Genomic DNA, 16,838 nt, shown 5'->3' with positions numbered 1-16,838 from the left:
ATATTGAAAACGGAATAAATAAAAATCGTCCTACGATAACGAGGTTTCCTAGATATTGTGGGTGTCGATAGCCAAGCCTAATATTGAAAACGGAATAAATAAGAAATCGTCCTACGATAACGAGTTTTCCTAGATATTGTGGGTGTCGATAGCCAAGCCTAATATTGATAACGGAATAAATAAGAAATCGTCCTACGATAACGAGGTTTCCTAGATATTGTGGGTGTCGATAGCCAAGCCTAATATTGACAATGGAATAAATAAGATATTGCCCTATGATAACGAGGTTTCCTAGATATTGTGGGCGTTGATAGCCAAGCCCAATATTGACAATGGAATAAATAAGATATTGCCCTATGATAACGAGGTTTCCTAGATATTGTGGGCGTTGATAGCCAAGTCCAATATTGACAATGGAATAAATAAGATATTGCCCTATGATAACGAGGTTTCCTAGATATTGTGGGCGTCGATAGCCAAGCCCAATATTGACAATGGAATAAATAACATATTGCCCTATGATAACGAGGTTTCCTAGATATTGTGGGCGTTGATAGCCAAGTCCAATATTGACAATGGAATAAATAAGATATTGCCCTATGATAACGAGGTTTCCTAGATATTGTGGGCGTTGATAGCCAAGTCCAATATTGACAATGGAATAAATAAGATATTGCCCTATGATAACGAGGTTTCCTAGATATTGTGGGCGTCGATAGCCAAGCCCAATATTGACAATGGAATAAATAAGATATTGCCCTATGATAACGAGGTTTCCTAGATATTGTGGGCGTTGATAGCCAAGCCCAATATTGACAATGGAATAAATAAGATATTGCCCTATGATAACGAGGTTTCCTAGATATTGTGGGCGTCGATAGCCAAGCCCAATATTGACAATGGAATAAATAAGATATTGCCCTATGATAACGAGGTTTCCTAGATATTGTGGGCGTCGATAGCCAAGCCCAATATTGACAATGGAATAAATAAGATATTGCCCTATGATAACGAGGTTTCCTAGATATTGTGGGCGTTGATAGCCAAGCCCAATATTGACAATGGAATAAATAAGATATTGCCCTATGATAACGAGGTTTCCTAGATATTGTGGGCGTCGATAGCCAAGCCCAATATTGACAATGGAATAAATAAGATATTGCCCTATGATAACGAGGTTTCCTAGATATTGTGGGCGTTGATAGCCAAGCCCAATATTGACAATGGAATAAATAAGATATTGCCCTATGATAACGAGGTTTCCTAGATATTGTGGGCGTTGATAGCCAAGCCCAATATTGACAATGGAATAAATAAGATATTGCCCTATGATAACGAGGTTTCCTAGATATTGTGGGCGTTGATAGCCAAGCCCAATATTGACAATGGAATAAATAAGATATTGCCCTATGATAACGAGGTTTCCTAGATATTGTGGGCGTTGATAGCCAAGCCCAATATTGACAATGGAATAAATAAGATATTGCCCTATGATAACGAGGTTTCCTAGATATTGTGGGCGTTGATAGCCAAGCCCAATATTGACAATGGAATAAATAACATATTGCCCTATGATAACGAGGTTTCCTAGATATTGTGGGCGTTGATAGCCAAGCCCAATATTGACAATGGAATAAATAACATATTGCCCTATGATAACGAGGTTTCCTAGATATTGTGGGCGTCGATAGCCAAACCCAATATAGACAAGGGAATAAATAAGATATTGCCCTATGATAACGAGGTTTCCTAGATATTGTGGGCGTCGATAGCCAAGCCCAATATTGACAATGGAATAAATAAGATATTGCCCTATGATAACGAGGTTTCCTAGATATTGTGGGCGTCGATAGCCAAGCCCAATATAGACAAGGGAATAAATAAGATATTGCCCTATGATAACGAGGTTTCCTAGATATTGTGGGCGTTGATAGCCAAGCCCAATATTGACAATGGAATAAATAAGATATTGCCCTATGATAACGAGGTTTCCTAGATATTGTGGGCGTCGATAGCCAAGCCCAATATTGACAATGGAATAAATAAGATATTGCCCTATGATAACGAGGTTTCCTAGATATTGTGGGCGTTGATAGCCAAGCCCAATATTGACAATGGAATAAATAAGATATTGCCCTATGATAACGAGGTTTCCTAGATATTGTGGGTGTCGATAGCCAAGCCCAATATTGACAAGGGAATAAATAAGATATTGCCCTATGATAACGAGGTTTCCTAGATATTGTGGGCGTCGATAGCCAAGCCCAATATTGACAATGGAATAAATAAGATATTGCCCTATGATAACGAGGTTTCCTAGATATTGTGGGCGTTGATAGCCAAGCCCAATATTGACAATGGAATAAATAAGATATTGCCCTATGATAACGAGGTTTCCTAGATATTGTGGGCGTCGATAGCCAAGCCCAATATTGACAATGGAATAAATAAGATATTGCCCTATGATAACGAGGTTTCCTAGATATTGTGGGCGTCGATAGCCAAGCCCAATATTGACAATGGAATAAATAAGATATTGCCCTATGATAACGAGGTTTCCTAGATATTGTGGGCGTTGATAGCCAAGCCCAATATTGACAATGGAATAAATAAGATATTGCCCTATGATAACGAGGTTTCCTAGATATTGTGGGCGTCGATAGCCAAGCCCAATATTGACAATGGAATAAATAAGATATTGCCCTATGATAACGAGGTTTCCTAGATATTGTGGGCGTTGATAGCCAAGCCCAATATTGACAATGGAATAAATAAGATATTGCCCTATGATAACGAGGTTTCCTAGATATTGTGGGCGTTGATAGCCAAGCCCAATATTGACAATGGAATAAATAAGATATTGCCCTATGATAACGAGGTTTCCTAGATATTGTGGGCGTTGATAGCCAAGCCCAATATTGACAATGGAATAAATAAGATATTGCCCTATGATAACGAGGTTTCCTAGATATTGTGGGCGTTGATAGCCAAGCCCAATATTGACAATGGAATAAATAAGATATTGCCCTATGATAACGAGGTTTCCTAGATATTGTGGGCGTTGATAGCCAAGCCCAATATTGACAATGGAATAAATAACATATTGCCCTATGATAACGAGGTTTCCTAGATATTGTGGGCGTTGATAGCCAAGCCCAATATTGACAATGGAATAAATAACATATTGCCCTATGATAACGAGGTTTCCTAGATATTGTGGGCGTCGATAGCCAAACCCAATATAGACAAGGGAATAAATAAGATATTGCCCTATGATAACGAGGTTTCCTAGATATTGTGGGCGTCGATAGCCAAGCCCAATATTGACAATGGAATAAATAAGATATTGCCCTATGATAACGAGGTTTCCTAGATATTGTGGGCGTCGATAGCCAAGCCCAATATAGACAAGGGAATAAATAAGATATTGCCCTATGATAACGAGGTTTCCTAGATATTGTGGGCGTTGATAGCCAAGCCCAATATTGACAATGGAATAAATAAGATATTGCCCTATGATAACGAGGTTTCCTAGATATTGTGGGCGTCGATAGCCAAGCCCAATATTGACAATGGAATAAATAAGATATTGCCCTATGATAACGAGGTTTCCTAGATATTGTGGGCGTTGATAGCCAAGCCCAATATTGACAATGGAATAAATAAGATATTGCCCTATGATAACGAGGTTTCCTAGATATTGTGGGTGTCGATAGCCAAGCCCAATATTGACAAGGGAATAAATAAGAAATCGCCCAATGATAACAAGGTTTCCTAAATATTGTGGGCGTTGATAGCCAAGCCCAATATTGACAATGGAATAAATAACATATTGCCCTATGATAACGAGGTTTCCTAGATATTGTGGGCGTTGATAGCCAAGCCCAATATTGACAATGGAATAAATAAGATATTGCCCTATGATAACGAGGTTTCCTAGATATTGTGGGCGTTGATAGCCAAGCCCAATATTGACAATGGAATAAATAACATATTGCCCTATGATAACGAGGTTTCCTAGATATTGTGGGCGTTGATAGCCAAGCCCAATATTGACAATGGAATAAATAAGATATTGCCCTATGATAACGAGGTTTCCTAGATATTGTGGGCGTTGATAGCCAAGCCCAATATTGACAATGGAATAAATAACATATTGCCCTATGATAACGAGGTTTCCTAGATATTGTGGGCGTTGATAGCCAAGCCCAATATTGACAATGGAATAAATAAGATATTGCCCTATGATAACGAGGTTTCCTAGATATTGTGGGCGTTGATAGCCAAGCCCAATATTGACAATGGAATAAATAACATATTGCCCTATGATAACGAGGTTTCCTAGATATTGTGGGCGTTGATAGCCAAGCCCAATATTGACAATGGAATAAATAAGATATTGCCCTATGATAACGAGGTTTCCTAGATATTGTGGGCGTTGATAGCCAAGCCCAATATTGACAATGGAATAAATAAGATATTGCCCTATGATAACGAGGTTTCCTAGATATTGTGGGCGTTGATAGCCAAGCCCAATATTGACAATGGAATAAATAAGATATTGCCCTATGATAACGAGGTTTCCTAGATATTGTGGGCGTTGATAGCCAAGCCCAATATTGACAATGGAATAAATAACATATTGCCCTATGATAACGAGGTTTCCTAGATATTGTGGGCGTTGATAGCCAAGCCCAATATTGACAATGGAATAAATAACATATTGCCCTATGATAACGAGGTTTCCTAGATATTGTGGGCGTTGATAGCCAAGCCCAATATTGACAATGGAATAAATAAGATATTGCCCTATGATAACGAGGTTTCCTAGATATTGTGGGCGTTGATAGCCAAGCCCAATATTGACAATGGAATAAATAAGATATTGCCCTATGATAACGAGGTTTCCTAGATATTGTGGGCGTTGATAGCCAAGCCCAATATTGACAATGGAATAAATAAGATATTGCCCTATGATAACGAGGTTTCCTAGATATTGTGGGCGTTGATAGCCAAGCCCAATATTGACAATGGAATAAATAACATATTGCCCTATGATAACGAGGTTTCCTAGATATTGTGGGCGTTGATAGCCAAGCCCAATATTGACAAGGGAATAAATAAGAAATCGCCCAATGATAACAAGGTTTCCTAAATATTGTGGGCGTTGATAGCCAAGCCCAATATTGACAATGGAATAAATAACATATTGCCCTATGATAACGAGGTTTCCTAGATATTGTGGGCGTTGATAGCCAAGCCCAATATTGACAATGGAATAAATAAGATATTGCCCTATGATAACGAGGTTTCCTAGATATTGTGGGCGTTGATAGCCAAGCCCAATATTGACAATGGAATAAATAACATATTGCCCTATGATAACGAGGTTTCCTAGATATTGTGGGCGTTGATAGCCAAGCCCAATATTGACAATGGAATAAATAAGATATTGCCCTATGATAACGAGGTTTCCTAGATATTGTGGGCGTTGATAGCCAAGCCCAATATTGACAATGGAATAAATAACATATTGCCCTATGATAACGAGGTTTCCTAGATATTGTGGGCGTTGATAGCCAAGCCCAATATTGACAATGGAATAAATAAGATATTGCCCTATGATAACGAGGTTTCCTAGATATTGTGGGCGTTGATAGCCAAGCCCAATATTGACAATGGAATAAATAACATATTGCCCTATGATAACGAGGTTTCCTAGATATTGTGGGCGTTGATAGCCAAGCCCAATATTGACAATGGAATAAATAAGATATTGCCCTATGATAACGAGGTTTCCTAGATATTGTGGGCGTTGATAGCCAAGCCCAATATTGACAATGGAATAAATAACATATTGCCCTATGATAACGAGGTTTCCTAGATATTGTGGGCGTTGATAGCCAAGCCCAATATTGACAATGGAATAAATAAGATATTGCCCTATGATAACGAGGTTTCCTAGATATTGTGGGCGTTGATAGCCAAGCCCAATATTGACAATGGAATAAATAACATATTGCCCTATGATAACGAGGTTTCCTAGATATTGTGGGCGTTGATAGCCAAGCCCAATATTGACAATGGAATAAATAACATATTGCCCTATGATAACGAGGTTTCCTAGATATTGTGGGCGTTGATAGCCAAGCCCAATATTGACAATGGAATAAATAAGATATTGCCCTATGATAACGAGGTTTCCTAGATATTGTGGGCGTTGATAGCCAAGCCCAATATTGACAATGGAATAAATAAGAAATCGCCCTACGATAATGAGGTTACCTAGATATTAGTTTGAGGTGCTATTCACAGATGGCACTTATAACAGTAAGAGAGCTGTCAAAAATGCTGATAAATACTATTGCCCCTAAGGTCAAGGCACCAGAATTATTCATACTTCGATTATAAATCTATCACAATAACCATCCGCAGTGTTGTTGATCCTGGAGTTTTTATTCAAAGAATTGCGAGACACCAGAAGTTACAACAGAAAGCAACATTGGTGGTTATTGTCTGTGGATCAGCTTACTAAACATCAAACTCAATCATTTCGAAGATCGATTTTCGTCGATTTACATAATTTTTTACTAAGATATCATAATAATATTGAATACGCTCACTTTAATATATATACACTGGCAGCCCGCATGTACTTTTCACCCTAAAAAGGGAGTTAATTGATCAATAAGGTTCCAACAGATTCGATTGATTGCGTATACAATGTCTTTTAATTCTACAAGCTTTGTTAGTCTGTCTGAAATTATTCAAAAAGTTTTATGTATTGGCAGATGAACGAAGCTTATCTCACACTCAAGAGGCCGCTCTGTGACATTTTTCTACTGGCTGTCGAAATATTTTACATCAATTGTTGACTGTACTCGCATATACCGCCCTACTTTTAATTGATCTACCATGCTAGGGCCCAAGATGTCCCTTCGCCGATTCGCTTGGAGAGGGAGTTTAATAATCGCTCATCTATACTCAGGACTGCCCTAGTGAGACGAGGGGTTTATGATTTGCTTTTGTTATAATTTTGGGCAATAAATTACATGTGTTGATTGTAGCTTACCTGGGTGAGGTTGACATTGAGTTCCGTAGCCTCGAACTCCTGCAGTCTCACGGAGCTGATCTCCGTCTGCAGCCGGGCCACCTCTCGGCTCAGCTCGGCGACTGTCTCTCGAAGACCCTCGAGTTCCTCTCCACCGCTTGATTCTGACGCTGCAGCAACAAATTAAAAACATATTATTTTTATGTCAATGAGGAAGAGAAAGGTTGGGAAAAGGCTGTATCTCAGTTGAAAAATTGGAAGGCTCACTATTTGAAGAAGTAATTCAACAGGAAATTAACCCACATTACTATATGACTTGTTGTTTTATGTGACACCTTACAAGAGCGCCCCTTTCTATACGGTATAAAAGCAGGGGAGCTATGTCGCCACCCGGTTGGGCAGCGTTGAGTGGCAGGTTAAGGTAGGGGCTGTAGGAAGGGATTTATTAAAGAGGCCCGGCATATATGAAGGAGGAAAAACAGATGCCGGTAGCACATTCCACATACGAGCCGTCTTACACAAAACGAGCTGGAGAAGCGGCCCATTCTCATGAAGCCAACATCAACTGTTAACAGGTGTTTCGCTCGTGTACGTTGAGTCTCATTTTGTATATGGTTAGGAACTGGTTACTATTGAACAATCTGCTAGACCTATACAAGACGCCCAGTTTCTTGGGAGCCTTGTTGTTAAAGGATTGTTTTGTGACCTGCATCAGTAGCGTCCTGGGTGTCCAAATCCTGCAGTGCCTGGGGAGGTAACCTTTGCAGTAGGGCTGCCGACCTTCTCTTCAGGCGGCGGTTCTGTTGGTACCACTGCCCCGCACTTTGCATGGCCCTGAAAGCAACAAAAATACATTATTTTTTTATGATAAACTAATGTTTATAAGACAAGGCTTTTTATGCATAGCACAAAGGATAACAAATTATTATAAGCAATAATTAGTTGCTTGAAAAATGCACTTATTTTTACTTGGGAGATATTTTCAATTTGTATGGATATTTCAAGCGACTAATTATTGCTTATAATAATTTGTGACCAAAAATACAGTTTACTCATGTTAAAAAGTATATAAAACCGCACAAGAGTTCCAACTGCTCCGAACCATCTGGTGCCAGTGAAACAATGGCATCGCCAATTGGGAGGCTGAAGGTAGTGTGGATGGGAAGGAGATGGGGAAGAGTAAGGTGGGGAAGTACCTGGCTATTCAGATCTGGTCACCAAACATGGCCAAAGCCATTTCAGGCAAGGTTTCAATTCTGAATGGTGGTCTTACAACAGGGCGATACTGAGAGCATCTTCCACTTTGGAACGTCCCGCAAACATACTATACGTGAAAGTAAAATTTACTTGCATGCACGTGCCGGGGTTTGAACCTGCAACCTCCAGCTTGCTTGTCGAAAGCCTTAGCCCTCGACCACGGAGGACACAGATTAATAATCTCATTACGTTTGACAATAATAAAAGCCTAAACCCTTACATATAGAAAGAAAGGGTCTTAGATTAAATTTAATTGAACAATTGGAAATCAATAAACGAGCGAACGATCCTAATATAACATTAATTAATAAAGTAAGGAAAATTATTTATTAATTATTTATTTTTATTAATATACATTATTTTTTATTATATTATTACAAAATTGATCCATTTTGTGCATTTCAGTGTTAAATTTATAAGATTCATTATATTCAAATGTGAGGTTGTAATATTTATAGTACAGGGTTTTCCAATAAGAGGTGTTATTTTGAATAGCCCGCTATTTCGGTAGATGTTACTTTTAAAGCTGTCATTTTTTGACATTTGACAAGTAGAAACTACGCCATTAATAAAAATGGAACGATACACGCTTCAACGACGCATTGAAATTATTAAAATTCACTTGAGTGAATCAAATGCAAATCATCTTGAGTGATGAGGCCCATTTCCACCTCGGTGGCTTCGTCAACAAGCAAAATTGTCGCATCTGGGGCTCGGAAAACCCAAGAGTTATTGTTGAAAAGCCTCTCTATTCTCAACGTGTGACTGTTTTGTGCGGTTTATGGTCCGGCGAAGTCATTGGACCTTACTTTTTCGAAAATGAGGCTGGAGCAACAGTTACGGTGAATGGATTGCGCTATCGAGAGATGATTAATGATTTTTTTATGGCCGGAATTGGATGGTATTGATCTGGACAACGTTTACTTTTAACAAGACGGCGCTACGTACCACACAAGCAACGAAACCATTGATCTTTTACGATTGAATATCAAAATAACACCTCTTATTGGAAAACCCTATATAAGCAATTTTTTTTTTTTTTAAATGTTTGAATGAAAACACATAGTTGAAAAAATATTATTTATTTATGTAAGAGAAATAATAAAGCTGAATAGGCAAATAATTGAGTAATTAAAATAAAATATTTTTAAAAACAATTAATTTAAAAAAAAAATAATGTCATTGGTTGGTATACCTTTCTAAAATACAACATTAATACTCGAACAATTAAACTAACCAGAATAATATTTATTGTTCTTTTAGCACAGAAAACATCGCGGAACTATTTATATTGTACGAACACAAAACAAACACAAATAATCACACATTTTTGACACTTCTAAGAATGTTGCAACTTGCAAAAAAAAAATCTAATACGAATTCGTGATTTACATTTTTGTGTTTACCTCAGTATAACGAAATATTACACAATACATACATTATTCTGAAAATTCTTGTTAAATAAACAATTTAAAAAAATAATTTCGCAAAATTTAGAGTTACAAAGTTCACATACATTATTTATCTGAGCGACCACAACCGAAATACTGCCTTTCTGCACGTTATGTGTTTTGCATTCAAAGAATTTTATATTTGAACAGTTTGCTGCAACACGAGACAATGGTCGATTTGCAGATCAATATTTTATAAGTTACAAATTGATTGGAAGCATTGTGCGGAAATAATTTCAATAACACACTCAATCATCAAATCAACACAATCGGGTTGTTAACATAAACAAAAAGTATTACATTACGTTTCGTAAGTATTTATAAAACTGAGAGAACAGGAGGACGTATTGTAAAAAGAATGTAAGAAAATTGACCATCAGAGGATTTTTTTATAAAAAGCCTGCTGGATACAGTTTGGGCGAATTTGAAAATTGACTCGATTGTATGAAGACAAATATCACAACCACAGGAATAAGGAATTGGAGATATACGACCTTTGATGGCCTCGCAAGACTAGCAAGCCGAAGGAAGCGGGTTCAAATACCGGCGTGCGCAAGTAAATATATTTGTGATTCATTTGTGTTATTTCACAATTTATTCATTAAAAATAATATACACGGTGTTCGGTGGTAAAGTGCGCTAACTTCGGGAGGTCATTCTACATGATGGTAGAAGTAAACAAGATAAGTAACTTTTATCGAAATTCCTGTTTATTTTCTCATATAAAAATATTTTCCCATTCAAACAGTTCAACTTGTTTACCTAAAAAATATACATTAAAACATTGGAATTTTGAAAAAAGTTTTTTATCTTTTTTACTTCTAAAATCGTGTAGAATCGCCCCTTGAAGTTAGCGCACCTTACCCCCGGACACCCTGTATAGAATACTTGCGGCACGTTACAGAGCGTAAGATACTTTCAGTATTGTCCAGTTGTAAGACCACCATTCAGAATTGAAACGTTGCACAGAATTGAAATGGCTTTAGCCGTGTTTGGTGACCATATCTGAATAACCATGTATTCCCCCACCTTCCTCTGTCCAATCTCCTTCCTCTCCCCACTAGTTTCAGCGTCGCAACACACCCCAATAGGGGATGCTATAGTTGCACTGGCTCCAGATGGTTGGGAGCATTTGAGACGCTTGTGTGGTATTCACATAAAAAAGGGGAGACAGCAGGAATGAGGGGATACTTATTATTTATTTATTAACGCCCTATCGGGCTTTTACATAGTAAGTTGACAGTGTATATAAGTATAACATAATTATAACAAAGAATTTTATATTTGAACAGTTTGCTGCAACACGAGACAATGGTCGATTTGCAGATCAATATTTTATAAGTTACAAATTGATTGGAAGCATTGTGCGGAAATAATTTCAATAACACACTCAATCATCAAATCAACACAATCGGGTTGTTAACATAAACAAAAAGTATTACATTACGTTTCGTAAGTATTTATAAAACTGAGAGAACAGGAGGACGTATTGTAAAAAGAATGTAAGAAAATTGACCATCAGAGGATTTTTTTATAAAAAGCCTGCTGGATACAGTTTGGGCGAATTTGAAAATTGACTCGATTGTATGAAGACAAATATCACAACCACAGGAATAAGGAATTGGAGATATACGACCTTTGATGGCCTCGCAAGACTAGCAAGCCGAAGGAAGCGGGTTCAAATACCGGCGTGCGCAAGTAAATATATTTGTGATTCATTTGTGTTATTTCACAATTTATTCATTAAAAATAATATACACGGTGTTCGGTGGTAAAGTGCGCTAACTTCGGGAGGTCATTCTACATGATGGTAGAAGTAAACAAGATAAGTAACTTTTATCGAAATTCCTGTTTATTTTCTCATATAAAAATATTTTCCCATTCAAACAGTTCAACTTGTTTACCTAAAAAATATACATTAAAACATTGGAATTTTGAAAAAAGTTTTTTATCTTTTTTACTTCTAAAATCGTGTAGAATCGCCCCTTGAAGTTAGCGCACCTTACCCCCGGACACCCTGTATAGAATACTTGCGGCACGTTACAGAGCGTAAGATACTTTCAGTATTGTCCAGTTGTAAGACCACCATTCAGAATTGAAACGTTGCACAGAATTGAAATGGCTTTAGCCGTGTTTGGTGACCATATCTGAATAACCATGTATTCCCCCACCTTCCTCTGTCCAATCTCCTTCCTCTCCCCACTAGTTTCAGCGTCGCAACACACCCCAATAGGGGATGCTATAGTTGCACTGGCTCCAGATGGTTGGGAGCATTTGAGACGCTTGTGTGGTATTCACATAAAAAAGGGGAGACAGCAGGAATGAGGGGATACTTATTATTTATTTATTAACGCCCTATCGGGCTTTTACATAGTAAGTTGACAGTGTATATAAGTATAACATGTACATGGATAAAATAGCTAAATATAATTTACTCATAAGGTAATTAGAAAATAATATGGTAAAGTAAATCAAAGTATGAAGGCTAGACCTTTTTTTTAAAGCTAATAAATATTACAAGTTAATAACTAGCAAAAAGGTCTAAAATTAGTTGCCTTTTGAAACTCTCAAAGTTATTAACACCAAATATGTCGATAAGTTTACAATATTTGTTTGCGCAGTGATGAATTCTTGGAATTGGTGAGTACAAAGAGTAGTTAGTATTGAGGTTATTGTTACATTTAAAAGTGTCTATGCTTCGAGTTTGTCTGGCAGGTACATTCATATAAATTAATTCCAATAATTCAGGGCTGTCAATGAGAGATTTGATAATTTTTAATAAAAATAATATATCAGTTAGAACTCTTCTATCCGATAGTTTGAGAAGTCTGGTTTCGGTACGTAAGTTATTATAATTTATAAATTCGATGGGAATATTCATTTTAAAATTGATGTACCGAAGAAATTTATTTTGTACCTTTTCTAAGGCTTGAGAATGGACTTTGTAGAACGGTGACCATACTGTTGAATTATATTCTATTTTACTTCGTACTAATGATCAATATAAATGTTTTAATGTTAACACATTTTTAAAATTTGCCCCCATTCTCAAAATAAAACCGAGCATTCTCATTGCATCGCTAGTAGTTTCATCGATGTGTAAGTTAAACTGTAGACTTTCGTGGAATAAGATACCGAGATCTAGAATCTGTGAAACTCGAAGAAGATTAGCGCCATTAATGAAATAAGAAAAATGAAGAGGATTTTTACCTTTGTAAAAACTAATAATCTGGCATTTACTAATATTTAGTTGCAAATTATTTTCTGGACACCAAGCAAATAGTTTATTCAGATTCGACTGCAAAATAGCGCGATCATTATCATCTTTAATTATTCTGTAGATCTTCAAATCATCGGCAAATAACAGAACTTTGACTTTGCTAAAAATATTTACTATGTCATTGATGAACAAACAAAATAATATTGGGCCCAGATGAGATCCCTGCGGTACTCCACTTGATGCCGCAAATTTGTAAGAAGTGAATGAATCAACCTTTACCGCTAAGTACCTTCCCAACAGATAAATCTTAAACCATTCAAACATGCTCCCTCTCACTCCCAACAATTTTAATTTACGTATTAAGATTCTGTGGTTTACTTTATCAAATGCTTAATACTTTTATTATGCGGATCGAAATGACAATCTAGTCTCCTTCAACGGAAGCAATCTTCCCAATATGCCTTCCGTTGATACGCTTGGTGTAACTATAAGTGACCAGCTCAGGCACGGGGACTGCATAGAAGCCTGAGTCAATTTAGCCCCAAAATACATGAAAAAACTCTTCACTATTGACTTTTCTCTTGATTCCCCTCTCTTAACAAACAGATTGCAATCCTTAGAGCACAGGCATCAGGTAGGTATTCTGTCCTTGTTCTACCGGCATTACAATAGAAGATGTTTCGAGGAACAAGCGTAATCGATCCTTTAGGCACCGGTGCAGAGATGTGCTTTATTTCAGATAAATCCATTTCAAATGGAAATCCAAATGCAAAATGGGTATTTTCCATTTTGCATTTTAAATGCTTTTCTAAAAACCATTTTGCATTTTAAATGCTTTTCTCAATGCATTTTCCATTTTAAATGCTTTTTTTGCAACATTCTTCCTACTATCTCCACTCATCTTTTTTTCATAAGCCCCAAATATCAGTCGGTCCTCAACCTCGCTATGAGAGATAATTTACATTTGTCAAGTTGCTCCCTGGTAGGAGACCTGGCAATTGAGTGATACCATTACAAAAAATACTGATTCAAATACTGAACATGGGGCCATGACGCTGTAATATTAAATGTTAGATAGCAGTTTCTATGTTTTTACGTTGGCAACATTAGTCCCGCGCAAATTTTTTGTGGTTTTTGGATTTACCATCATGTAATATGTTTGTTCTACATTGATGTCCATTATTAAATAACAAAATTGTTTAAAAAATCTATAATTATTTTAATTGTTTGACCTGAGAAACCATTTTGCATTTTCAATGCATTTTGAAAATAGGTATTTTGCATTTGAAATGCTTTTCTAAAAACCATTTTGCATTTTGCATTTTCAAATGGAAAACTTTTGACCCATTTCCATTTTGCATTTCAAATGGTTTTGGGTACCCATTTTGCACATCTCTGCACCGGTGTATAGTCGGACGCCCAACATATTATGTACACGGTTGACATTTGTCACATGAGAATGATCGCTTCTACGACTCGAGTTCTCGAGTTCAACAGCTCGGATGTGGAACGATTTGCCGGTGTTTCCTCCCTCCTACAACATGGGTTTCTTCGAGACCCGTGTTCACTCCTTCCTCTCCTCAAAAAGTCCTACCACACAGCACCTCTAAAGTTGACGTAGGCCCTGATGGGGTTATCCCTTACTTGGGTTACTAGTTATAAACTATAAGTAAGTATATAAAATTCAAAAGTCGTCGATCCATTTTTTTCAATCGTGTACGCCTTACAAAACTTCGCATCTCAATGAAGAATTTGGGTCAGGGTCAATTAGTTTAATAAGGGTTAATGGTTACTTATTGGAAGCAAACAAAATTCCTTTTTGTGCAGCAAAAAATTAAATTTTTCTATTTATCCTCATTTTTTTTATATTGGACTCTACCAGAAGCACAAGCGCGTGAGGAGGTAACTTGCGATAGAAGAGGTTTAATTGTATATCTTTTTAAACTGGGCGTTTCCGAGATTTCTCGGTACCAGGAGCGCAGAAGTTCGCAGAGTATACCTACAAGGAACAACGGGAGAATTTAAAATTAAGTTTCTTACAAAAAGAAATTACTCTGCTGACTTCTGTGCTCTCGGTAGCGAAGCAGTGTCAATTCGATTTTGTTACCAATTTATGACAAATTTAATATTTTATTTGACCACCTCATCACCTCAGTTGGACAAGGTTCTAACTGACATTTTTTTTCAATAATGACATTTGAAGGAATAACCATTTGTTTTTCTCATTAAACCTTCATACCTTCAGCCTTATAACACACCCCAGTAGGGACTCTTTTGAGAAATTCGCATAAAAAAGGGCTTCCTGTGTAAAGTTAATTAAAAAAAAAAAACATAAGACGGGGCGCCGTTCTGTGCGATTTGCAGTAGAATGGGTGCCGCTAAGAGGTCTTACATGTATGTTGGTTGTTTGTCCACTTACTTAATTGAATAAAGAACCGTATTTTATTTAGTTATTGACTTACTTGTGCATGGCTTGCGTCTCAACGTCGTACTGGTTCTTGAGTTGATCGTACTCCTGGTAGACCTTCTCCGAGACGGCGCGCAGTTTGGCCAGCTTGCTCTCCTTCTCACCCAGGAACGCCTCCAGGTCTGAGTTCCTCTCCTGGAGCAGCAGGAGTCGACGCTCCAACTCATTTTGCTCACGTTGGCCTGGGGACAACAACAAACATCCAAAATCAAATATCTTGGTGTATATATAGATCAATATTTTAAATGGAAAACACACATTTGTGAACTCGTCAAAAGGATTAGGAAATGTATTTATATATTTATAAGACTTAGAAATATTCTTAGACTAGAAAACCTAAAAAGAGTGTACTATGCGATTGTTCAATCTATATTACAATATGGTATTATTGGTTGGGGAGGAACGTATAATAAAATTTTGAATCCACTTAAAGTAGTTCAAAGATTGGTAATCAAAGTAATTTTGAAAAAACCGTCAAAATTTTCTACCGAAATTCTTTTTACAATTTTTAAGTACCTACAGTAGACAAAATGTATCAAAAATATTCAATACTTCAAATTTACAAAGAAATACAGTCAAATACTCATAACTTGCAATTCAATACATCAGCAAGATACCAGAAAACTATTAAAATCCCAAAATTTAACACTAAGCTCATTCAAAATGCCTATCTTTATCTAGGCATAATTTATTTTAATAACCTTCCATTAAATTAAAAAAATATCGAAAATATTCAGGAATTTCACCTTAAATTAAAAAATTACCTTAAATACGTTCACTGCTTACATCTAGAAGTAATATTGTTTAAATCTTGTCTTGTTTCTTAATAATTTATTTACCTTAATACTAACATGTACATAATTGAACTAGAATTCCCTCACCAAACACAAGAGCATTGTCTCTTTATGGTGAGGAAAGGCTACTTTAATTTCTATTGTTTTATATCTTGTTTATATCCTGTATACTTATCTATGTAAAAATATATTTTTTTCAAATATTAAAAAAAAAGAAGTTTAAGATAACAATTTGTTTTACATGTAACATTGAAAGAATTTTGGAGCATCATAATATATGTTTAAAGAAATTAACATCAGCATAGCTGTGAAAATTCAGTCCAAGTGAAGAAATGAATGAGTTCATATCACTGGTGTACAATATAAAACAGAAGAGGACCCAGCACAGTCCCCTGCGGCACACCACAACTTCACAATTCAGAAGATCTGTTACTCCCGTACTGTCGTATCTATCAACCGAATGTGAGGTTTCCACTGTATTAAAGTGTTCTCTAAACCGTATTTATTTATCAGTTAATGAATTAATATTTCATGATTCATCTCCAGTATTGCAACGAGGATTATTAGGTTACCTAAAATAATATTTAGTTATCGCCGA

General features: G+C 36.6%; 1 protein-coding gene across 3 annotated transcripts in view; it reads right to left on the bottom strand.

The window, feature by feature from the left end:
* Positions 1-16,838, bottom strand: part of LOC149411740 (uncharacterized) — a 66,245-nt gene that overhangs the window by 8,922 nt on the left and 40,485 nt on the right. For all 3 annotated transcript variants that reach the window (XM_089646928.1, XM_089646930.1, XM_089646929.1), the window contains exons 4-6: positions 15,442-15,628; positions 7,758-7,885; positions 7,073-7,221 (exon numbers count right to left, since the gene is read on the bottom strand). In XM_089646928.1, coding sequence (XP_089503054.1) covers positions 7,073-7,221; positions 7,758-7,885; positions 15,442-15,628 — 464 coding nt within the window. The remainder of the gene's footprint in view (positions 1-7,072; positions 7,222-7,757; positions 7,886-15,441; positions 15,629-16,838) is intronic.

This window comes from Hesperophylax consimilis, chromosome 25 (assembly GCF_061612785.1).
Source record: "Hesperophylax consimilis isolate HC1 chromosome 25, BYU_Hcon_1.0, whole genome shotgun sequence".
Lineage (NCBI taxonomy): Eukaryota > Metazoa > Arthropoda > Insecta > Trichoptera > Limnephilidae > Hesperophylax > Hesperophylax consimilis.
The sequence above is the reverse complement of the archived record's forward strand: the minus strand, read 5'-3'. Positions and strand labels throughout refer to the sequence as shown.